General features: G+C 39.1%; 1 protein-coding gene across 2 annotated transcripts; it reads right to left on the reverse strand.

Moving 5' to 3' along the window:
• On the reverse strand, positions 1-24,096 carry BARHL1 (BarH like homeobox 1). Of its 2 annotated transcripts, none has more exons than XM_089675092.1 (3): positions 22,932-24,096; positions 18,651-18,873; positions 1-5,392 (listed from the first exon to the last, which is right to left on the reverse strand). In XM_089675092.1, exons 1-3 carry the CDS (start codon positions 23,389-23,391, stop codon positions 5,098-5,100), a joined length of 978 nt encoding a protein of 325 aa, XP_089531218.1. In that variant the 5' UTR covers positions 23,392-24,096; the 3' UTR covers positions 1-5,097. The 2 variants fall into 2 exon arrangements, with proteins under 2 accessions (XP_089531218.1, XP_089531217.1); XM_089675091.1 differs by having other exon boundaries at positions 22,926-24,096.
• Positions 24,097-24,743: the final 647 nt, after the last annotated feature.

Below are 24,743 nucleotides of genomic sequence, written 5' to 3' on the forward strand. Positions count from 1 at the left end.
TAAAAATTCTAAATAATTTTTTAATGTTTTTTTTTTCATGTCATTTAAATATAACCAATAAATTCATTAAACAGAGAATAAATAAGTGTGGTTGTGTTCATGGATATTAGAAAATATATATACATATACGATTCTAGAGAAGTCGTTAACCTCTTCCGTGCCAAAGTGAAATCCCTACCATTATAAAGAATTGTCATAGACTGTGATCAAGGAATTGGCATATTTTACACTTGACATATTATGATTCTTGATGATTTATACATATTAAAAGTCATATTTATTCAAGAAAAACAAGGAAAGTACAGTAAGCATGTTCCACTATCTGCTCCACTGAATGAATGGTGACATTTAGGTGCTACGGGTTTCTGCTTTTTTATGTCCTTATTAAGTATTATGTGTGATAATATGCCCAGCAGGAATAAACACAATGTATAATTAAAGCTGAACCTCAGGCAAACAGTTAAACACACAATAAATGCATATAAGACGCTGTTTTACTGTCCAAAAAATTTGTATTTCATCCACTTCTGAGATATGCAGAGAGCACAGCCAGCTGGTGGCCATGTTCTTCCATGCTGCAGTTAAAAAATACAACATGGCCACCTCCCCACCCCCAGCCTGTAATTGGACAGTAAAAGAGCAGCAAAAGACTGATGAAGTCCCCTTTCTTCTCTCTCCTCCTATCAGCACATGTGCATGCAAGACTCCTAACTGGCCCCAAGTACTGTTACTCTCTCTACTAAAGTGCTGCTGTACATTTAGGTTCCAAGAGTTTTCAATGACATTAAATTAACATAATTATACAAAACACTAGTTGAATTTAAAAATACACATAATGATTTTATAATGAACACATAACTGCACTTATTGGTGTTTGTTTTTTTATCTCCCCGGAGTTCAGCTGTAAGGTGTATCATTATCCCACTGACTCTTAGCAGGTTGATATTCACACTTTCAGGAATTTTTGGTCAGTTGACAAAATGCATGCCTTCAACACTTTGTATGTGGAATAGAAAATTGACCATAACAACAAATCAGATTTCACCTATCATTTCAACTTTCCATGGTTTGAAACAGAAAAAAGAATTCTGATTGGTTGTTATGGGAAATAAGACATATTCCTGGTAGCCCACACAGCTTACCTAATCCACTTTGCCATCTCGACCCACCAACTCGTGGCTTTCTACTTTCTGAACTCTGGAGTGTTGTTTGGGCTTATAGCAATTATCAAAGCTTGCTGGCACTTGAGAGGTTAACAGACTTCTGTTCAGAACTTTTCTTTTTCATTTCCAAATTGCATTGGACAAATTATAATGTGGCAATCTTTATAAATAGGTTGACATGAATACAGCAATATACAAAGGACTATATACAGATTGAAGTCTAAAGAGTCCTCATTTCCCAGAAATGAAACAAAATGATTTCAATACATTTCCAAAGCGAGTTCAGCAAAAGTGTGAGAAGCCACAGCCAAGAAGATATTGTGAAACCACATGTCCCAGCATTTTCATTGCCCAGGGTTTGGCACACCATGCCTTAGATGCAGTTCCACAGTGTTTATGGTAGAGTGTTGTACCGTGTAAGCCATTGATAATGTAGAAGGTTTGGAGGTTAAGTGATATTGTTTATTGGCTAACTTAAGCTCAGTATACATTCTAATACTGTGCCTGTGTGCATGCACAGGAGTTAAGCTTTTCAGCACTGGCCAATCAAGATGACCAAAGAACGACACCAGGAAGAAACCAGGGTGAAGATGCTGGCACTAGTGAGGAACCTCATGGGCTTCAGACCGTTAAAGCTAAGCTAAGTGTCTCAGGCTTTAGTGCCGCTTTAAGTGATTAAAAATGCAAGCTTTTGAGATAACTTAAATTCCTTCTTCAAGCTTTATAAAGCCTGAAAAAGGAATCCGAGTATCCTGAAAGTTTGCATTTTTAACAGCTTAAGTTAGGTATTAAAGGGTACCACTTAAACTCCAAACTTTTCCAAAGTGTTTGAAATTATACCACTTTCCTTCCTAAAGCTAGAACAGAAAAATTGTCAACTGGAACTTTCCAGAATGGCTGCTACAGCCAAGGCTACCCTCAAGCTCTAGAGGCCAACACTGTCCAACTCTTGGAAGAGGACCTTGGTTGGGAATGGCCATGTTCCTGTGTGATGCTGTATGGGTGTGCTCTATCCAAAAGCTAGCACCATTTCTTAGAGCTGAAGAAGGGCTTCCTCCAGACCTTGACAGGAACCTCACATGTGCCAGGTAAGGGCCACGTTGACAAGTTGCCTTTAATTCCACCCACTAGGCTTGGATTCGTGGAAACATATTGCAGATACAAGGCATAGCACAGCCAAGTTTCAAGAGGGTGGCAGCCAGATTTGCATTCTCTTGTCCCCAAAAATGTCATGGCTTTATAAGCTTGCAGCCAAGAAGCAGATATATCTCTCTTTCTGTTTAATGCATTACTCCTTTCTTTTTAAGGTGTTAGGAGCAATCAGAAAGCACTGTGGCCATGGGGTACATGGGTAATGTCCATGCATAACTGAGATCTGGTAGTTTGTTACTGCATTCATTTGAAGAATTCATTTGCAGTTGCGCAACCAGTTTCTGTTATATTTTTTTGGCAACTGGAAGTCTCTTTGTACCATAATGTAGTGGTGCAATTAAAATTTGCCTAAATGTCACTCTAAAGCCACTATAAGTTTTACATTTTATTATTGCCTGAAATTAAATAGTAATGATTTCAAAGAACTGACCATGTCTCAAACCTGAGATAAACTTTGATATTGTGGATATGGCTAAAATGACATGGCCTGGGATAGATAAAATGATCAAAGGAAGGTTAGTTTTTGAGTAAGTGATCATTTACAGGTCAGTCCTTTCAGCCTCATTGTCAAACTTTGCAAAATTGTATTCATTAATTTTTGGCTTTTTTGTATTCTAGATACACAAACATTGCATCGTAGATAATTTCTTGGCCACTGACAGATTTGGGTTTACTTTTATATTTACCTGGCTTTAAATTCTATAAGCCCACCTTATGCGCTTTGACATTTAAAGTGTATGTAAACCCTAACAAATGATCTTATATGCTCCCTTTTGATCTCTTTAACCCCCTTATGACAGCTTTACACATATATGTGGCAACAGGGTAGGTGGGCCTTAGCGCCAAGCCCTCACATTTATGTGTTGCTGTCTTGTTCTAGGGCATGTTCAATTGGTACCCCCAAAACCGAGACAGCTCACAGTCAACAACTGATGATCTGAAGCTGATAGACATGGCTCCCGATGACATCAGCATTGTCCAGTCTTAAAATGGCAAGATCTGGATCCTCAACTAGCGGCTGCATGTGTCGCAGCTCATTTACACTGCTGGCTCTGGATGGCATAAAGGGGTTAATAAAACATTGAAAGAGTTTTGTTATATCCGTTCAATAAGTGCAAAAAAAACCCCTATGGTCCTACCAATAATCCAGAGGTATACTATGTTGTGTGCAGTCAGCAGTGTTAACAGTGCTGACCCATTCAGCTCTGGGGACTACAGAACCCGCCCCCCCATCCCCCCACACTTATGTTATTGAGATGAGTAGAGGGGGAGTTTTGTAATCCTAACACACTTCCTGTCAATAGTTATGGTACAGTGAGTGAGTGTTGTCACCCTAGGACAGGAAGTATGTTACACACTTCCTGTCCATAGCTATGGTACAGAGAGTGAGTGTTGTCACCCTACAACAGGAAGTGTGTTGCTAGTAGGATTACTGGGTGAAAATAAAGAGGAAATAAAAGCATTAAAAATAAAATATATTTAGCCACCACATTTAGGTACTGGAAAACTGCAGTGTATTATAGTTTTGTCCTTGGGTTTAGATGCGCTTTAAGTGCTTTTTTTTTAAAGGTAAGATTTAGAGACATATCAAACGTGTTTAACAGATTAAAAAATTCCCTGTTAGGCTAGGTTCACACCTGTGCATTTTTTACTGCATTTGCAGATCTGCATAAATGCACTACAATCCAATTTCCATTGCTTTCTATGGGTCCCATTCCAGCAGTGCATTTTTGAAAAAGGTGCAGGGACTTTTTATATGCAGCACAGTGCATTTTTGGCTCCATAGATTTCAAAGGAGCCGCATCAAAATGCATATTTGTTGTGTTTTTGTTAGGGTTTTGTGTTCAACAACTAGTCTCATCCTCCTACAAAAAAAAAAATGCAGAAGCATGATAACGCATTAAAAACACTCCACAAAAGCACATCAAAAACCTCATCAACTGCACAAACCTAGATGTTAACCTAGCCTACAAGCTGACTGTAATTTTTCGATTTAAAAAAAAAAAAAAAGAGTGGTCTAATTTTGAAGCAGGTTGTTGTTTCAATATGAAGAGGTTTTTCCAATGTGCTAAATACAACCAATAAACAGTTTTGACTCCTTGAGATGACACGACACTTGGATGCATTGTGCCTGTACTGGCCCCACTGAAATTTGTGAATTGACGGCAGAGCTTTGACATATCAAAGCCATGGCAGCTTACATTGCATCACAGTAGCTGATTTCTTTCCTGGTTCAGACTTTCCTAGCTGTGACATGCTGAGGAGCAGGCGCGGCCACAAACTGGGGAAAAAAAATCACATTTAACAGACAAAGGAATGGGGAAACATTTCTTTAAAAGAAAGAGTTATAGATTCTTTAGAATCATAATAGGGTTATTTTATGAGGCCTTAGAAATATAGTGCTTAGCAAGTTCTTTAAATTTTTAATATTATCCCCTTTGTTTGCTAAATACAGTTCAAACTTTTTTCTTTTTGGAAAAGCTTAAGGATTTGTTATTATTATGTATGATTACAAGGTCCCTTTACATAACCTAGGTATAAAACATACTCCATATAGCTGCTTTTATTTGTTTGATTTCTGAGAAATAAGGGGTTCACGTTGAGCAGTTTTCCTTCAATCTTGAAGGTTTCTGAATTGTCCTCTTAGGCATAGAAGGTCACTTTTAAGCAAAGTAGGGCTGTTCCATTCCTACAAGAAACTCTCTTGCTCATTCACTGTCGTTCTGTGGTGCTAATCTGCAACCTCTGGCATTGGCACCTGGTAGGTAATAGGTAGGCGTCTTCATCGGGGCTGTGCCGCCCTTGGAATGACTCCTGTCAAAGGGGGCAGGGCAGGTGGTGGCTCAGCGCCACCCTGAAGTCCGTGAATGAGGATCCTGGGCACCAGAGGTCTCTGCAAAGCTGGCGGAGGTGCTGTAGGTCCCCTGTACAAATAGAGGGCTGCACTGGGATCCAGGTTGGAAACAAGGCTTTGTGGGTAAAAGTATGGGGAAGGAAACATCCTCTGAAGGGCAGAGTAATTACCCGCCTCTGCCAACAGCTCCAGTCCAACAGCAGTCTGCCTCTTCCACTTTGTCCTGTTGGCAATAAAAAAAAATTACTATGTTGGCATTCAATTTTGCTATAAGATGCACCATCCCAGATCACCCAAAAGTGATATTTTACTTATTGGTGGGCATAATGAGCAGACTCAACTCTTGAGTTAGACTTCAAAATGAGTTCACCCTGCCACAATTCCCAACTCAGTACCTGGCCACCTGGGATTTTTGTGTGTTCCCATCCATATTTTTGTGTTTGAGCTCCACCTGATACTTTCTCTAGAACAGTGGTCTCCAAACTGAGTCCCGTGAGCCGCTTGCTTGCCTTTTCCCAGCCCTTGGGGTACTATGTCTCCCAATAATATGATGCAGTATTTCTGTAAAGAAACCCCCAATGGGTAAACAGCCTGTCCTGGGAGTGATACACCAGCTCATGCCGTACCCCCTGCACACATATAACAGGGAGGAGGTGCATTCAAAAGCAATAACCTACAAAAAACCCACAAGAAAGAAAGGATACAGCACCTCAATGGCTAATGAACAGGATATATTTATTGGAAGTAAAAAATGACAATGCACATCCCATATATTCCCTCCCCCCACCGCCCGCTCAAAAACCAGCTCCACTCCAACAACATCCCCCTCCTCCACCCCCCAGGACACCCTCAACCTCCACAGCAGACCTGTATGAGGTAGTATTTCTCCCACTGACACCAACAATGAGACACCATTCCTTTTGCTGACGCCAATAGTGGGGCATTATTCCTCCAATTGACACTAAAGATGGGGCACTATTCTTCCCATTGACACCATTGGTAGGGCACCATTCCTTCCAACGACACCAACAATGGAACACTATTCCTTCCACTGATACCAACAAAAGGGCACTGTTCTTCCCATTACCACCAATGATGGGGCATTATTCCTCACACTGGCATCAATGATGGGGCACTATTAATCCCATTACCACCAATGATGAGGCACTATTCCTCCCATTACCACCAATGATGGGGCACTATTCCTTATCCTACAGGCCACAGGTGTTTTTTTCTTACAGTATAGGATATTTTCTACCCCAACTGACCCCGCTAAAGACTGAAGGACAGAAAAATGTCCCCTTGTTTAGAAAATTTGAAGACCTCTGCTCTACAATATGAGTTAAAAACTATCCAGCAGGTAAAGTGAGATCCCCTTATAATGGACAAAGAAGGTGTGCAGATCCACGAACAAAAATTCTCACCAATGGGGTTCCCAAGAGATATAAAAACTGTCAGGTGGTTTAACTACTCTACTAAATGCAGGAAAAAAAATTGTGGGAAAAACTGGCCCTTTATTTGTATAAAAAATATTATATCGATTTTAAAGTGATCATTCTAAATAAAGATAAATCAAATTATTGAATGTATTATCTTTTGCATACTGCTCTGTGCCTAGGCAGTAGAATTGTTATTAAAAATGGTTACTGAGACACAGAATTTAGAATTACCTAAAAGAATAAATCTATCTCGCTGCTGACATATTATATTTTATGTTACAATTTATTACTGTTTGTCACAGCACTATTTTGGGAGGATATATTCAATTTTAGCATTCTGCTCAGGACTGGCTAAAAGTGGCTGAAATTAGGGCTGTTTTTTACTTATAGCTGCTTATGCACTGTAAACAAATGCACTCTGATTTAGTAAAGGAGTTCATAGTATATTCTTCTCTACTACCCAACAACCCTAGTTTTTAAGTTACGTTGTAATAAAGATAAGGGCACTTTTAAAATACATTAGTGCTTTTTATCCATTAAGAAAATGCCAAGCAGATTTGAACTCTTCTCGCCTGCCTTTTCTTTCCCTGTACTTTGTATCATGTCTACCACCTGCCTTGTACCTGCAGACAAGGACTGAGAACAATGAAGGCATGTGCACTTTTTTTTTTATTTTAATTTATTAAATGGTTGTGCTTTCCTAATGGATCACATTTTTCACATTAACAATGGTCACTTAAAATATCCAGTAACGTGCAGAGGAATTTAAAAAAAAATGCTGGACTTTCCTCCATTCCCTTATAATTAAATAATTAAGGTGAATATTGTGTCTTCATTGAGCTAAGTTAAAAGTACACTCCTTTGGAAAACCAATCGAACGTATTGAGATCCAAAGTATAAAGGATGAATTCTGTTCTGCACTGCATTCATGTGATCACTGGATATCACAATCTGCTTGAAGGAGGCAGCCCCTGTGTATGTTGAACTACAGTGTACAGAGCCCAGAGAAGGAATGAGAACAAGGAATGCCTTAGGGATCCCTCTAGACATGCATTCTACTCTCCTGAAATCCATGTCTGAAATCACAGGAAATGGAGGGTGCATGGGCAGGGCCAGGGGCGGACTGACAACTCATGGGGCCCCCGGGCAATAGGGGATCATGGGACCCCTGTGTCCTTGCCCAAACTGCCCAGGGGCGTACTGACCATTTGGAAACTTGGGCAAAGCCTATGAAAGAGGTACCGGGGCATCTCATGGGGCCCCCTACTGACCCCAGGCCCTCGGGCAGTGCCCGAGTTTCCAAATGGTCAGTACGCCCCTGGGCAGGGCTTAGCTAAACTCAGGGGCTGCCTGGCTTGGGCAATTTGTGATCTAGAGTGCTTTCATGAATGCATTGCAGCACAGATATAATTATTAAGGGCTTCTAGCACTGAGGATAGGGAAAAAACATTAGGTCTTGGATTGTATCTCCAAATAAGCTATCCATGGATAGGCTAAAAAATGTTAAAGTATTTTTAAAGTACAGTAACAGCTTAAAGACAGTATGTCAAAAAAAAAAATGAAAAAGAAGAAAATAAAATTAATTTTACATACTTTTTGTAATGACTGTACACTATAATAGGAATGAGTTTATTCTGTATTATAAAAAAAATAACTTTTGCGGCAGTAATGATCATGTGACACTAAATTATACAGTAGGATTGCCCAAATGTATTAATTTATTGCAGGTACTTATATAGCGCCGTCAATTTTATGCAGTGCTTTACATATATTGTACATTCACATCAAATCTTATTTTCCCATTTGATATTTGTAGGGGTAATTTGATGAATGTTTGTTTCAACTGGCTAATACATATTTTCTATCTAATTTAATTTAGGTGTTTGATCTCAAAACCAGTCTGTTGATTTGGTAAGATCACTTTTGCAGTTTTTAAAAATGTATTTCTAAATGGAAACCACTAGAATTTTATAATTGCAGTGTATAGTACTGATACTGTATGCCAATAAAATTCTATCAATCATATGCCCCTGGATCACATTATCACATCTTTTAAATCAGGAATAGAGAGAGACATAGAGGGGGTTATTTACTAAAAATGGAGGTTGCAAAATCTGGTGCGACTCTGCATAGAAACCAATTAATAAATCTCTCCCAAAATGTCAATAGTAATCAAACCAGAAGGAGGGGCAAGTGTACTGTACAAAATTCCCCAGCACTTAGCCCTGATGGCTAGCAAATGGAAGCTCTTAAAGTAAAGCAGACGCTAAGGGTACTGAACAGACCTTGGCCATACAGTTTAGGTAGTTTAGAACCTGCACATATATTTAAGTGACCACTCCAGTATTTTTGTCACTTCTTTATGATGTTGAAATATGTCCCACCCTCTCCTGATTCCTACTTGTTTCTATTGGTCAGTAAGGCCGCCTATCAGGGGCGAACTGACAACTTATGGGGCCCCCGGGCAATAGGGGATCATGGGGCCCCTGGGTCCTTGCCCAAACTCAAAAAAGCCTATGAAAAAGGTACCAGGGGCATCTCATGGGGCCCCCTACTGACCCCGGGCCCTCGGGCAGTGCCCGAGTTTCCAAATGGTCAGTCCGCCCCTGCCGCCTATTATTTTGTTTGGTCAATAGGAAGCAAAAGGGCAAGCTTTGACACAAAAAGGGAAAAAAATGAATCCGATGGATTACAATAAGCATTAGTAGTATGGTATAATAAAGTGTCCAAAACCAAAGAAATGGTAATTTTCCTAAAGTAGTGAAATTTTAGTTTTGGATAAAGAGCGCTGGTTTGAACTGCAGATACCTCCAGGTTAGCACCCAAATGTAAGATATCTAGGCCATAGATAGAATGCAGTTATGTGATACAGAAAATTATTATTTCATCCACCATCTAGTATCTAACGCCAACATGGAATTCTGCAGGTTTTGTAGAAATATGTATCCCAGCATGCTGTCTCTGCATATGGATATTGGGTGATATTGGAACATAGTGACGCCTTCAAGATGACAATATTTGCCCTAAAATACAGTCAGTTAGATTATATTCATGCTGGTGTTGGGGGCAGATGAGATTCCAATATCTGTTTTGTTGGGGCAGTATCAGGGGCGGACTGACAATTGATGGGGCCCCCAGGCAATAGGGAATCATGGGGCCCCTGTGTCCTCGCCCACACTCAAATCACACCCAAAAAAGCCTATGAAAGGTACCTGGGAAATCTCATGGGCCCCCCTACTGACTCCGGGCCCTTGGGCAGTGCCCGAGTCCACGAATGGTCAGTCCGCCCTTGGGCAGCATGTGTGATCCAACATTTGCCCCACAGCAACCCATCCACCCAGATTTATTGAGCCACCAAAGATTTCCTGTAGATCCATTTGGTTGATTTACTAAAGAAGTAAAAACTGTTCACTTAGCAGATTAAATGTTCACTGACCTTGGTACATATGGTATAGCTCTGTTTCAGAGCAAAGAGTTATATAGCGGAATCTACATTTTTTTTATTTTTCATTTATTATAGATACTTATATAGCGCCGTCAATTTACGCAGCGCTTTACATATATATTGCACATTCACATCAGTCTCTAACCCTCAAGGGGTGTACAATCTAAGGTCCATAACTCACATTCATACATACACATACTAGGGCCAATTTAGACAGGAGCCAATTACCCTACCAGCATGTCTTTGAAGTTTGGGAGGAAACCGGAGTTCCCGGAGGAAACTCACTCAGGCACAAGGAGAACATGCAAACTCCAGGCAGGTAGTGCTGTGTTGAAGGAAATATATCCAAATAATCATTACTTGTAGGTGATTCTCTAGGTGTACCATCTTGTATCATTAAATACACAGTAAGTACATATATCTGGCCTCCCACCCCTTCCTATGATGTTTGTTGGACTTTGTTGTAGAAGGTTGTCTTCCAACCTGTTTTTGTAGATGGTACAATGTTCGACTGCCCCGTAACACAATGTTTTGCCTTCCCTGATGTATCCATTCCCACACCCTATCCTGCACTTCCCTTTTGTTCTTCACTTGCTGTTGTACTGGAAAATGTATAAATAAAAAATGCAAACCCCCCCACCCCCCAAAAAAACATGGTAAGTACCTACAAAAAAAAAATTGAGGACTTTCTATGTGCTCACTGCGAACTGAAGAACCTCCACATGTACCAAAAAGGCTCATAAATCCTAAAACCACATATTCTGACCACATATATTCATAAACCTTTTGGATGAGAAATAGTATGTAATTTTAGGTTTCATGAGTAAAATAAAATTTTGTTTTTGTTTTATTTGTATGTAGATACATGTGGTGATTCTTCAGTTTCCAGTGGGCATATAGAAAGTCCCCATTTTTTTAGGTACTTATAAAGCTCTGTTTACTTCAATCAACCCAAATGTAAAGATGTCTAGGTCATAGATAGAATGCAGTTATGTGATACAGAAAATTATTATTTCACCCAACATCTAGTATCTATAGCCAACATAGATAATAGCTAGCAAAAATACAGGTTTTCTTTTTTATATTCCCCTCACATATGATTGGATAATTCAATGTGAACACAGATTTACCTTATTTGCTGACATTCAGTGAACATGCTAAGCGACCACATGCTACTTGTTTAGTACATTAACCCCATTGAATGGGGAGTACTTGGCAAGAGTCAGAACCACCAAAGAGGTTCCCCATTTAAACTTTAGTGGTAATGTAGGCATATGTGGTTCCATGCGACTGATTGACTGAAAGGGGTTTATTTACTAAAGCTGGAGAGTCCAAAATCAGACTCCATTCTGCATAGAAACCAATCAGCTTCTAAATTCAGCTTGTTCAATGAAGCTTTGGCAATGAAACCTGGAAGCTGATTGGTTTCTATGCAGAAGTGAGTCTGATTTTGGACTCTCCAGCTTTAGTAAATAAACCCCAAAGAGTCTGCTGACTTAGCCCAGTGAACATTCACTGAGATTAGTGAATAAGGTGGAGCTGTGTTCAAGTTGAAAACCCAATCAGGTGCAAAGAAAATTAACTGTTCTTTGTTTTTTCATGAACACAATTGGAGGATTAAAGGGTACACATGTATTAAACAAACTTAATGAATGTTGACTTTAAACAGTACACTGCCCGGGCAATAGAACATCTTAGGGTATAAATTCAGGAGGTGCAGTTGCTCCAGAATGTTTGAAAATTGGGGAAAGCTCCCAGTTGCTCCAGAGCCCATTAGTATGTAGGGCCCAAGAATGATTACTGCTCCTCTATATTCACTAAATGAGGATTATTTATTAAAACCGGAGAGTGCAAAATCCGGTGTAGCTCTACGTAGAAACCAATCAGCTTCCAGGTTTTAGTGTCAACGCTTCATTGAACATGCTGAGGTTAGAAGCTGATTGGCTACCATGCACAGCTGCACCAGATTTTGCACTCTCCATTTTCAATAAATCTCCCCCAATGTGTTCTTAGAACACATTCTGTATGTAGTAGTGCAGTGCCTTCTGCATCTCTGGTCATTCATGGAACAATGGCTCTTTTTTTCCCTAGCACAGAACACTGTGGGGGCAGTGGTGTATTTTGATTATGTGCTGTCCTAGGCAACAAAAGGATCGGATGCCCCCCCTTCCCCTGGGGAGAGAGCTGGCCACTGACTAACACCCCCCTCCCCCATGCAGAGATCCTGACACCGACCAACAACCCCCCTTCCCCCCTTGGAGAGAGCCTGACATTGACCAACAACACCCTTGCCCCCCCACCTGAGAGAGCCTTCCACTAACATACATCCCCCCCCCTTCTCCCCATGGAGAGATCCTGACAACAACCAACACCCCCCCCTTCCCCCCATGGAGAGAGCCTGACACCGACCAACACCCCCCTCTTCCCCCCATGGAGAGCGCCTAACACCGACCAACACCCCCCCTTCCCCCCTTGGAGAGAGCCTGACATTAACCAACAACACTCCTGCCCCCCCCCCCCGAGAGAGCCTTTCACTAACATACACCCCCCCTTCTCCCCATGGAGAGATCCTGACAACAACCAACACCCCCCCCTTCCCCCCATGGAGAGAGCCTGACACCGACCAACACCCCCCCCTTCCCCACTTGGTGAGAGCCTGACATTGACCAACAACACCCCTTCCCCCCCACTGGAGAGAGCCTTCCACTAACATATATCCCCCCCCCTTCTCCCCATGGAGAGATCCTGATAACAATCAACACCCCCCTTCCCCCCATGGAGAGAGCCTGACACTGACCAACACCCCCCCTCCCCCCATGGAGAGAGCCTGACACCAACCAACATCCCCCTTCCCCCCTTGGAGAGAGCCTGACATTGACCAACAACACCCCTGCCCCCCCACCTAAGAGAGCCTTCCACTAACATACATCCCCCCCTTCTCCCCATGGAGAGATCCTGACACCGACCAACACCCCCCCTTCCCACCTTGGAGAGAGCCTGACATTGACCAACAACACCCCTGCTCCCCACCCGAGAGAGCCTTCCACTAAAATACATCCCCCCCCTTCCTGGCGAGATTGAGGAAGACACTCACCTACACAGCTCCGGACATCCCTGGGAACAAGAGTTGGGCTCTGCATACACCATCAAGCAGCCACAGCCTCTCTCAGATCCCACCTGGACCCCTGCCGCATGTGTCCCTTCTTCCGGGGGGGCAGTGCTGCCCCCCTGAAAAATGCTGTGCTAGGCAAATGCCTTGTTTGCCTTGTAGAAAATATGCCCCTGTGTGGGGGTTTATTTACCAAAACTGTAGAGTGTAAATTCTGCTGCAGCTCTGCATAGAAACCAATCAGCTTTCAGGTTTTATTGTCAAAGCTTCATTGAACAAGCCGAAGTTAGAAGCTGATTGACTACAACATACAAAGTCTATATAAACCAGGGGTGTCCAAACTATGGCCCTCCAGCTGTTGAAGTACTACAAGTCCCATCATGCCTCTGCCTCTGGGTATCTTGCCTGTGGATGTCAGAGTCTTGCAAGACCTCATGGGACTTGCAGTTCCTCAACACCTGCAGGGCCATAGTTTGGAGACCCCTGATATAAACAGTATTGAAAGGAAGAATATGGAAATGGACTTTCTAGGCACAGAAACTAAGTACACGAAAAAATAAAATCAATGTTCCTTTATTAACATCACATCATCTCTAAAATGTATCTTGTATATTGTCTAAGTATAATTATATTCCCTAGATATATTGCTAGTCCCTGAGGAAGCGACGGCCATCACGAAACATGTCGGGTGCAGCCTGCACAGCTTGCATATCCCTTACCGTTTTGAAGGATTACTTTGTTGGTACTATCTATACTGCTACCATCTTTTGCAATCATTTTATGTGGTCGGTGTTAATATCATACAAGATACATTTTAAAGATGATGTGATGTTAGTAAAGGAACAATGATTTTATTATTTCATGTACTGAGTTTCTGTGCCTAGAAAGTCCATTTCCATATTCTTCCTTTCAATACTCTATACAGGGATGTGGCACTTTGTTACCTACCGGGGTTTGACCTCCTGCCCACCCGAGGGTCACCCCAGCCTTCCAACATATCCATATAAACAGTGTCTTTGGTGGGAAACAGGCCCAGGGCCCCAATGTTACAAGCACTTAAGTCAAGAACAAGCTTCAACCTTGTTTTCTCCTTAAAAAATGCAGCAAAGGGGTTGAAAAGGGCACTGGGATGTTGTAGCATGAGTTAGGAGGGCTGTCCCCTTTTTTTGTTTATACCTCTTACAATAGCAGTAGATCTGCAAGCGCCTACTTGTAGCTCGGAGCTATCTTTCCATGTACAAATGTATTAACGACCTAATTAATTACATACAAGCTGGAGTGTCATCTGCGTGATGTAAAGGCACTGCAGTAATCTTGTCCTGACAAACAGATGTGCATATTTAATAGACCATTGTAGAGGTATCATTTACTATATGGAGCAGCGTAGGTGTAACTCCGTCTCTAGCAGCGCATACTACTGCTTTGGGACCTAGCAGCTCTGGGTTTGTCTGCACACAGAGAAAAAAAATCACAGCTCAGTGGCTGCTAAACAGCAACTGTGAAACAATTATGATAAATATAATGTAGATTTAGAAATTACACTATCTATCTATCTATCTATCTATCTATCTATCTATCTATATTTTAAAAATTATATATATATATATATATATATATATATATATATATTTAAAGATAAGCTGTTACTAATAAAAGTAATATTTGGGCATGAATCAGTTCACTAATTCGATAAAATAGAGCCTGGCATTATCTGGATCAATGTTTTAATAAAATACTGTATATCATTTTATTCTAGAGGTGTCCATAGTAGTTAATTTTCTCCAGTGTTTGGACAAGTTGTTGATCCAGGGAATATCCGATTGCCTCTCGGGCGATCAGGAAGGATTTTTTTTCCCCTGCAGGAGCAAAATTGGATCATGCTTTGCTGTTTTTTTTTTTGCCTTCCTCTGGATCAATGGTGGGTACAGGATTATAACTGGGTTTTTTTTTTTTTGGGGGGGGGGGGTTTAGGTAAAGTTGATCCAGGGAATATCCGATTGCCTTTTGGGGGATCAAGAAGGAATTTTTTTCCCCTGCAGGAACAAATTGGGTCATGCTTTGCTGGTTTTTTTTGGCTTCCTCTGGATCAACTGTGGGTATAGGATTATGACTGTTTTGTTTTGTTTTTTGGTTGAACTGGATGGACTTTTGTCTTTTTTCAGCCAGACTATGTAACTGCGTATGTAAGTCAAGAGTTGCATGCAGCTTTCTGCAACAGAAATGTTATTATAGCCATCCAATGCACTGATTTTTCACTGCTGTTTATTCAGCATCCATTCAATGATGTGGGTTTATATCAAACGATGCCACAGATTCATTTCTATGTAGTTTGGCCACACTTTGGCCAATATGATATTACATTTTGGTGTACTGTGCTAAAAATGCACAGGAGTCTGGAAATTGTATTTAAAAGTTAGGAAAAATAAAGTCAAGGGCCCTGACAATCTGGGACATGGGGGGTTATGTACTAAAACTGGAGAGTGAAAAATCGTATGCAGCTTTGCCTTGAAACTTCCAGGTTTTATTGCCAAAGCTTATTTGAACTAGCTGGAGTTAGAAGCTGATTGGCTACCATGCAAAAATGCACCAGATTTTGAGTACATCAGTTTTAGTAAATCTACCCTATAGTCCTTTGTCAGTGTTGGGTGCAGAATCTTGATGCACATTTTGCTTGGTGGAAACATTTCCAGCAAACCTTCAAATCTAAGCTGATACTGCAGCTTTTTTTTTTTTTTTTTTTTTACAAAATCATTTGTGTGCATCATTATGCTATTATTTCAAAAAAATAAATAAAAAATTAGGGAATAATTATGTTGTTATTATTAAGCAATATGATCAAATTCTTTGTATATATATTAAATTATATAATATAGTTACATAGTTAATCTGGCTGAAAAAAAGACAAAAGTCCATCCAGTTCAACTAAATTCTTGAATGACTATATATATATATATATATATATATATATATATATATATATAGTTTGTTTACTCTAAATAATGACAATAAAAGTAGACCTGGTCTGAGCATGTATGTCATTTGTACATTTTAGGTTCTTGGCAAAATAACAATATATACTGGATATTCATGAAGAAGCCCAAAAACGCAACACAAAAAAACTACTGGCAAATCTAAAAGTATAACAAAAAAAAAGCTGAAGTGAAAGTTGTAAGCCAAGAAAGACCAAGGGACATGTATAAATATTCTCCTTTCTAAGTCATTGTGATCCCCTTAGGACACCTTGCTGGGATTGTCAAAATCTATTGCACATATTCTATAATAAATCAATTTCATTCACTACAGAGCTAACCTCATATATTTTAAGACTCTCGCTCTCTTCTACTAAAGAAATAGTCCTATTTTCAGGACTAAATTATTCATAATTCATAATTATAATAACTGTGTAATTACTGGAAACAGGCTGTTAATTATTGATGCTCAAAGCAGCTATTGGTGATTTATTATTAATGTGTCAATGTGTTATATAGCCGTGTTTATTTAAAGTACAACTTTGTTATTTTACCAACAGGCTACTGGATACCACAAAAATTTTAAATCTACTTGAATTTTATAGTGCTGCCCTGTAACTTTTTTGTAACAGTTTTATAATTGTTTTCATTTAAAAAAATACATTCTATTTTGCAATTTTTCCCAGATTATAATTTCAATGTGCTTTCAACTGTGTTTTTTTTATGTACAAAGTACATATATAATAATAGTATTAAAAATATATAACAAGATAGAATATATCATTTGTTATTAAAATGTTCCATAAAAAAAAAATATAATTTAGCCTTGCAGAAAAATGCAAAAAAAAAAATTCAATATGGCAATGCTGGATAATTGTAAGTAGCCATATCAATAAATAAGTAAATACAAACAATAAATAAATACAAATAATAAAAAAATAAAATATTTCGTTGTAAATTACAATGTGATATTTTTATTTCAGAATTTTTGTATTAGTTTTGACACTTACATTAAGGAAAAATAAATATACCAATATGATAATTACAGATGTAATTTAAAGATATTCCTTCCCAGACAAAAGAGGGTGATTAAAGCATATATAATTACACTGGTTACATTATAGCTTAGTGCTTTATAATAAGAGACTTATATGCCAACTGTGTTAATAATTCCAGTCATTCATCTTGTCTAAGCACGTGGATAAAAAGTAACTTAATACACCTCCACCTGGTAATCCTATTCACAGAATAGGTGTTATAATTAGAGGAATCTTTGGATCATCTTTAAAGTGCCATTATCCTTTACAGGGAAGAGAAAACACTGTAATATTCTAACCAATTAAAAAAAATTAAAATTAAAAAAGGAATGCAGTGAATTATTTTATATTAACTTTAGAGTTAAAAAAAATGCAGTGGCAACAGTAATAAAATATTAGAAAATAAATGTATGTTTTATATTAAAATATTGTATGTTAAATGTAGATCTAAAATAAATTACAGTGGTAGCTGTAATAAAATATCAGGATATGTATTTATGTTTCTTTTTAAATTATATTATATTAAATTTAGATCTAAAAAACATGACAGTGGTAACTGTACTAAAATATCAGGATATGTATTTATGTTTCTTATCAAATTATTTTATATTAAATTTAGATTTAAACATATTACAGTGATAACAGTAACAAAATATGAGGAAATGTATTTGTGTTTGTTATAAAATTATTTCATAATAAATTTAGATTAAAAACAGTGGTAACAGTAATAAAATACCAGAAAATGCATTTATGGTTTTTTATATTCACTGATCACAGTTAATAAAATTTAAAAAAATAAAATTTAGAAATAACCAGATTGGGAAGGAGGATGGAGAAGGGAGAGTAAAGTATTTTAAAGTATGGACAACCTATTCAGCCACTTACAAAATTGTTTTGGTCCTATTTTTGCACAAATGATAAACTTTAAAAAAGTGTATGTAATATTTATACCAACTAACTAGAACATTCATGAGATTTGTTCATTGTAAAATGGGCACGTGACTTTTTCTCCCTTCCTATTTCATTGTCTGCCCTTTCAGAATACATATATATATATATATATATATATACATTTTTAATTAATTAAATCTCTTGTGAAGCAATTTAATTGATGACATTATTATTAGTATTGGGATATTGGGAGGGTAGAGACTGTACTCAGCTTTGACATATACCCTAAGCATTTGACAGCTTGCAAATTGGAATAAAACGCATCAATCTAAATACTTTGTGTAATCATTCTACTACTGGGTTAAATAATCGTAATTTTTTTTAACATTTTTTTTCATATAAAAGTCCACTGTATTTACTCCCATTTGCGCATTTGGCTTTCCCAATTCTATACCTTTGTATCTGAGCAACCTAAACTGGTCTGCTTCTGCCAAGGCTTTTCTAACAGCTCGGGAGAATTGTCGCAGAGAAGGATGACATTCGTGCGATTTATTGGTCATTCATGCGATTTATTGATTCCTAGGCGCTCACCTCCTGTTCTGGTACCAAGTCTTGACCTGGGTGTCTGTGAGGTTAAGGGAAGCTGCCAGCTCCATCCTGTCCTGGACACTCAGGTACTTCTGTCTCTCAAAACTTCTCTCCAGCTGCGCCAGTTGATGGTCGGTGAAGGCGGTGCGAGCTTTCCGGGGCTTCTTCAGCCTCACCGGCGGACTGTCCCTGGAGCTGGAAATCTCCCGATCTCCTTCTTCTTTCACTATAAAATATGTCACCGGTAAGAGACCATCACCAGAACCTGCACACCAGTCCACTCATCAGACCCCCTTTATTTATACATTCATTCATTTATATTTCACACCGAGAAAGTTCTCCTCTCCTCCAGGAAATCGCAGCGACTGCAACAGCTTTCCAATGTAGACTTTATTTTTTGTACTATTAGTCAATGGTGAGGTTAGTGTGGGGAGGAGAGATCATATTGTAATATATATTACCTAGGAGCCTGATTAGCAAGAGAAATGTGGGGTATGTATGGAAGGAAGGAAGGAAGAAAGAAAGAAAGAAAAGAAAGAAAGAAAGAAAGAAAGAAAGAAAGAAAGAAAGAAAGAAAGAAAGAAAGAAAGAAAGAAAGAAAGAAAGAAAGAAAGAAAGAAATGAATTAAGGTGGGAGGGAGGGAAGGAAGGAGAGAGGGAGGGAGGAAGGGAAGGAAAGAGTACAGGATGGACAGAAGTAAGAATAAAAAGAGGGAAGGAAATTAGAAGAAAAGAAAGATACAGATTAGATAGCTGATATGCAATATATGAGATGGATAAATAGATAGATAGATAGATAGATAGATAGATAGATAGATAGATAGATAGATAGGGTAGGAAAGGGGATTAGATAGAAGGACGGAATATAAAATGGAGGAAAGGAAGGAAGGAAATAAGAACGAACGAAAGAAAAAGATAAATCTGCAATCTTAGGTACATACAGTAGATATGATAGATATGATAAATAGATAGATAGATAGATAGATAGATAGATAGATAGATAGATAGAGAGAGAGATATAGAGAGAGAGAAAGAAAGAAAGAAAGAAAGAAAGAAAGAAAGAAAGAAAGAAAGAAAGAAAGAAAGAAAGAAAGAAAGAAAGAAAGAAAGAAAGAAAGAAAGAAGAAAGAAAATAAGAAAGTCTTGCGATTTGAACACAATTATAACGTGTATTAGGAGACGTCGGTAGATCAGTAATTAATAAACAAGTCTTGCGGTGTCCTAGAACCCAATTATAACATATGAAGTATGGAATATAGAGGCATCTATAAATGATAAACAGACAATAATGATCATACTCCGCAGTTCAACTCGATTCTTGTAGAACTACTAGATTCAGCAAGCCCTGGCCCTGGACATTCCTATCTATCGAATTGTCATGCTCTGTCCATTTTATTTATTTTTGGACAAATCTGATTGTGATGCAGTCATTACACACCTTTCCTATAGAGTAGTGGGGACAATTCTATGACATCCCGGAGCTTAGGACAGAGCTGCAACACACACAGGGGATGGTCAGCTACATGGACAATTGCGGGGGGGGGGGCTTTGCCTTTATACAATGTCATTAGTAAATATGAAATCATTCAGATACATTGTATCTATCGATCTATCTATCTCCTTTTCTCTTTCTTTCTTTCTTTCTTCCTTTCTTTCTTTCTTTCTTTCTTTTCTTTTCTCCCCTTCTTCTTTCCATTGTTCCCTTTTTCTTCCTTTCTCTCTTTTTCCTCTCAGCTCCAGATTTCTTTACTACACCTTATGTATATGATGACATGAAGACCTCCTCATTCTCCTTAACACCCCCTCCCCCCTAGATGTACTGCAGCTCATGAACTAGTGTGTTAGGGTGCGATTTTTTTTCTCTTTCTTCTTTCTTTCTTTCTTTCTTTCTTTCTTTCTTATTTCCTTCCTTCCTTTCCTCCATTCCTTCCTTCCTTCCATACATCCTTCTGTCCTATCCCTTTTTTTACATACCTATCAATATCTATCTATCTATCTATCTATCTATCTATCTATCTATCTATCTATCTAATATTTCCTATCAGTTATCTAATCCTAATATTTCTCTTTCTTTCTTTCTTTCTTTCTTTTTCTCCTTCTTTCTTCAATGTTTCCTTTTTCTTCCCTCTGCTTCTTCTTCCTCTTCTTCTTCTTCTATCTATCTATCTATCTATCTATCTATCTTATCTATCTATCTTATCTATCTATCTATCTATCTATCTATCTATCTATCTATCTATCTCATGTATGTTTCATATCAGTTGTCTAATCCTAATCATTAGCTTCTTTCTTTCTTTCTTTCTTTCTTTCTTTCTTTCTTTCTTTCTTTCTTTCTTTCTTTCTTTCTTTTTCTTTCTTTCTTTCTTTTTCTTTCTTTCTTTCTTTCTTTCTTTCTTTCTTTCTTTCTTTCTTTCTTTCTTTCTTTCTTTCTTTCTTTCTTTCTTTCTCTCTTCTTCCTTCCTCTTCCTTCTTCTTTATCTATTTATCTATCTATCTATCTATCTATCTATCTATCTATCTATCTATCTATCTATCTCTCTCTCTCTCTCTCTCTCTCTATCTATCTATCTATCTATCTATCTATCTATCTATCTATCTATCGATCTAATCTACTGTATGTATGTAAGATTACAGATAAGATATAAGGAGTGACATCCTCATTGCATGAAATAGCCTTCATCAGACTTGTACAAGGGTTTATGGGGCATTTTATTGTACGAGGTTCCTCTATTGACAAGTGTGAAGTTGATTCTCCTCTGCAGGAAGACAATAATCCGCTTAATTGAGCCACTAGGGAACCGCTATCCTTCAACCAGAAACTCCCCACCGAACCCGGCGAAGCAGCAATGCGCCTTCCCTGCGCTGCTCCTGTCCGCCTGCCCATAGCGGGGAAGCCTACCGACACCAGCCTGGTGGAGTCATTATCCTACCCGACTACATCGGATTGGAAAATAAATAGTAATACAATTCGATAAAATAAACGAATAAACTCAGTCTTCCTGTGCACCTGTGTATGCATGTCTAGCCCTGGCACATACATATACATATATACACCTATATATACAAAGTCATCAATATTTTACTAAACCTGCAAATTTAAACATCCATTTTGCAAATGTACACCTAGTTTTCAATAAAAACACTTGAACTGCAAAACACTTCTATAAACAATAAAATAATAAATACATAAATCAACCCACAGAGATAGAAAGATAGATAGATAGATAGATAGATAGATAGATAGATAGATAGATAGAAAGAAAAAAATCTTCACCAGTATACGTATAGGAGATCTTGTGAGAGAAGATTTTTAACTACTTTTTTTATTCTTTTTTTACGAGAGTTATTTTTAGCCGAGTCCAATGAAATTTGAAAATCGCAGTCACATGACCGAAAGTAAAGATCCTCAATCTTGATTTAAAGATTGTGAATTGAATATTTTAAACTGTAATAATCTGACCCATTCAAAGGTGGAATAAATGAGCTGCATTTGCTTTCAATTTAATTCATGTATTTTTTTTTTGCCTAGTAACCTAACAAGGGCAATAAAAATCAACATTTCTTCTAGGAACTGGAGAGATTTCAAAGTTTTGTAAATGAAAGCAGCGTTTTGGGTTTAATATAAAAAAAATAATATATATAAAAAATACAACATAAAAAATGGAACCGGATTAACGAATTAGTCAAACGATCATAACAAATCTGGCTCTGTAAAAGTTAATGCATAATTTAAAAAGAATATAGATAGATTTTTTTTTTAGAATACTTTTAAATGGAATGTCTTTTGAATGATGCCCGAGCTGTGCCTTTAATCTTTAATGTCAGATTTCCCCTAATTGCATGGTAATAGATAGACCCGGCTTGTACAACTAATTTGGAGAGCCACTTTTATGTTAATTCGTTACATATTTATTCTTAATATTTCGATCAGATAATGAGGCCTCTAAGGGGAGGCTTATGGTGTCGGGATTTTAATTCATTTTCCTTTTTCCGCATCCTTCAACTAGCTGCACTTCCTTGGTTTTAATTGTTTTTAAATAATTTTATTTATTTTATGTATTTAATTTAGTTTTTTGTGTATTTTATTTAATTTTATTTTCTAATTTTTTAATGTATTTTATTCAGAAAAAAAAATAACTCTATAAATGTAAAATTATTAACCTTACTGATCCTTCTTTGAAAAAAAAAAACAATAATGTTTTTTAGTTTGTTTTGTGTTTTTATTTTAATGTTTTTGGTTACATGTGTGATGTTGGCTGCCCAGGCGCAGCGACTCACCTTTACCTTTGTATTCTGATTCTGAGGATGTGGAGCTGCTGCTTTTCTCCAGTTTGTCCCTAAAGTCCTCTGCAGCTTTGCTGGACAAGCAGTGACTCAAGTCCTGGGCTGGTTGCCCATTGCTGGAGTAAGGGGCGCAGGTGGCCAGTGGCTTGCAGTCCGCTAGGATGTCCCGGATTAAAAAGGAGGAGGTGACGGTCCTGGACTGGGATGGAGCTGAGAGCTGGACCCCTGGCTGCAGGTGGGATTCAATGGCCAAGGCGACCCCTTGCCTGGTGTTCACCGAGTCCAGGCATTCTCTAGACGGGGAAGGTGGAGAGGAGCACAGGCTGCTGACCTCAGACCTGGGACTGAGCTCCAAGGGGGACCTGCTCTCCCCCATCAGTGGGTCCCCTTGGGCGAGCCCTGGGCTACCAGCTCTGTGGGACAAGATGGTGTCAATTCCAAACCCGTTGGAGCCCTCCATGCCGGTCAACTTTCAAAATGTCATTGAGCCTTGAAGAAGCCAGCAGAGAAGAATCGGTGGCTGTTAAATCCCCAAGTTTATAGGACCTTACAGTCTTAGACCAGGTCCCCATCCATGTGTCCTGCAAGTTCTTCTCCAGCCAAGGTGTCCCGGTAAAAGTCCCAGTTATGGCCAGTTCTGTAAGGTGGGTGGCCAGGAGCCCTCAGAAGAAGAAGAAAAATCAATGGAAGGTCTGAGCAATGGAAGCAGAACAATGATGGTAAAATCGATGAGTGGAGGGAGAGAAGGCTTCAGCTCTGGAGGAGATACAGGATGGCAGAAAGTGGAAGGCTCTGATCTCTCATCAAACACAACAGCCAAGGCAGGGGGTCATCAGCTGACACGTCCCATCCTCCCAGGGACCCTCTAAGAACCAGGCTGGGACCACTGAGGACCAGGGAGACTTTCAGCACCTTGGAGAGCGCCTGAGCGCTGAGGCTGACGCCGGCTACCCCACAATGCTCTAGAATCCACAGAGAGAAGGGTGACCAGCTCTGGTCCTGTCCTGTCCTGGTCTGGTCACCAGCCTTACAGGGTCCTCTTCTCTCCTCCACACCTCTTACGCTCTGTCCTCTTCAAAGGCCACCGGGGAGGGGGGTCTGCCCAACTCACATGTCTCTGTAGTGGAGTGTGGAGGGGGAGGGGTGGCGGTGTCCACACTCTCAGATCTCCTTCCACTTCTGTCACTTCGCCTCTTCCTTCTCCGCACAACTTCTGTCACTTCGCCACCAGCTCCGCACTGTCAGCGCACGTGTCAGCGCACACTCCGCTCTCATTGGCTGCGAGGGATTCCCCCACCCACTTTTTTTGGGGGCTGATGTCACACTATGAAAAAAGAGAACCTGATCCCCCTTTCAGTTTGATTAAAAGAGACAGTGAATTAATTACAGCAGCTCACGGCCCGGTGTTTACAGCCAATTTCCACCTTGTTTGCTCTCATCCCATCATTCATCAGGATCTAATGATGGGATTAACCCTGTCCTGCCTGCCTGCACGACCACCTCCCGCACTGCCTGGGCGGCTATGGGCACGTGGGGCTGACAGGAACGTCCCGACCATGGTGCACACCACCACCACTACTACTAGCAGCATTATTACTACTATCATCATCATTATTACTACTACTAGCATCATTATTACTACTACCTACTATCATCATTATTATTATTATTACTACTACTATCATCATCATTATTACTGCTACCTACTATCATCATCATTATTATTATTACTGCTACTATCATCATCATTATTAATACTATCTACTATCATCATTATTATTACTACTACTATCATCATTATTACTACTATCT

Source organism: Staurois parvus, unplaced genomic scaffold (assembly GCF_062004578.1).
Source record: "Staurois parvus isolate SC_StPar_1 unplaced genomic scaffold, SC_StPar_1.0 ptg000154l, whole genome shotgun sequence".
Classification (NCBI taxonomy): Eukaryota; Metazoa; Chordata; class Amphibia; order Anura; family Ranidae; genus Staurois; species Staurois parvus.

What these genes read in the sequence shown, in the direction of transcription:
- BARHL1 (XM_089675091.1), bottom strand. Translation starts at nt 23,391, where the DNA reads ATGGAGGGCTCCAACGGGTTTGGAATTGACACCATCTTGTCCCACAGA. An exon ending in ATCAGAATACAAAGGTAAAG is followed by an intron (nt 18,874 to 22,925) that starts GTGAGTCGCTGC and finishes CATATTTTATAG; the next exon opens with TGAAAGAAGAAGGAGATCGG. An exon ending in ACTTGGTACCAGAACAGGAG is followed by an intron (nt 5,393 to 18,650) that starts GTGAGCGCCTAG and finishes TATTGCCAACAG; the next exon opens with GACAAAGTGGAAGAGGCAGA.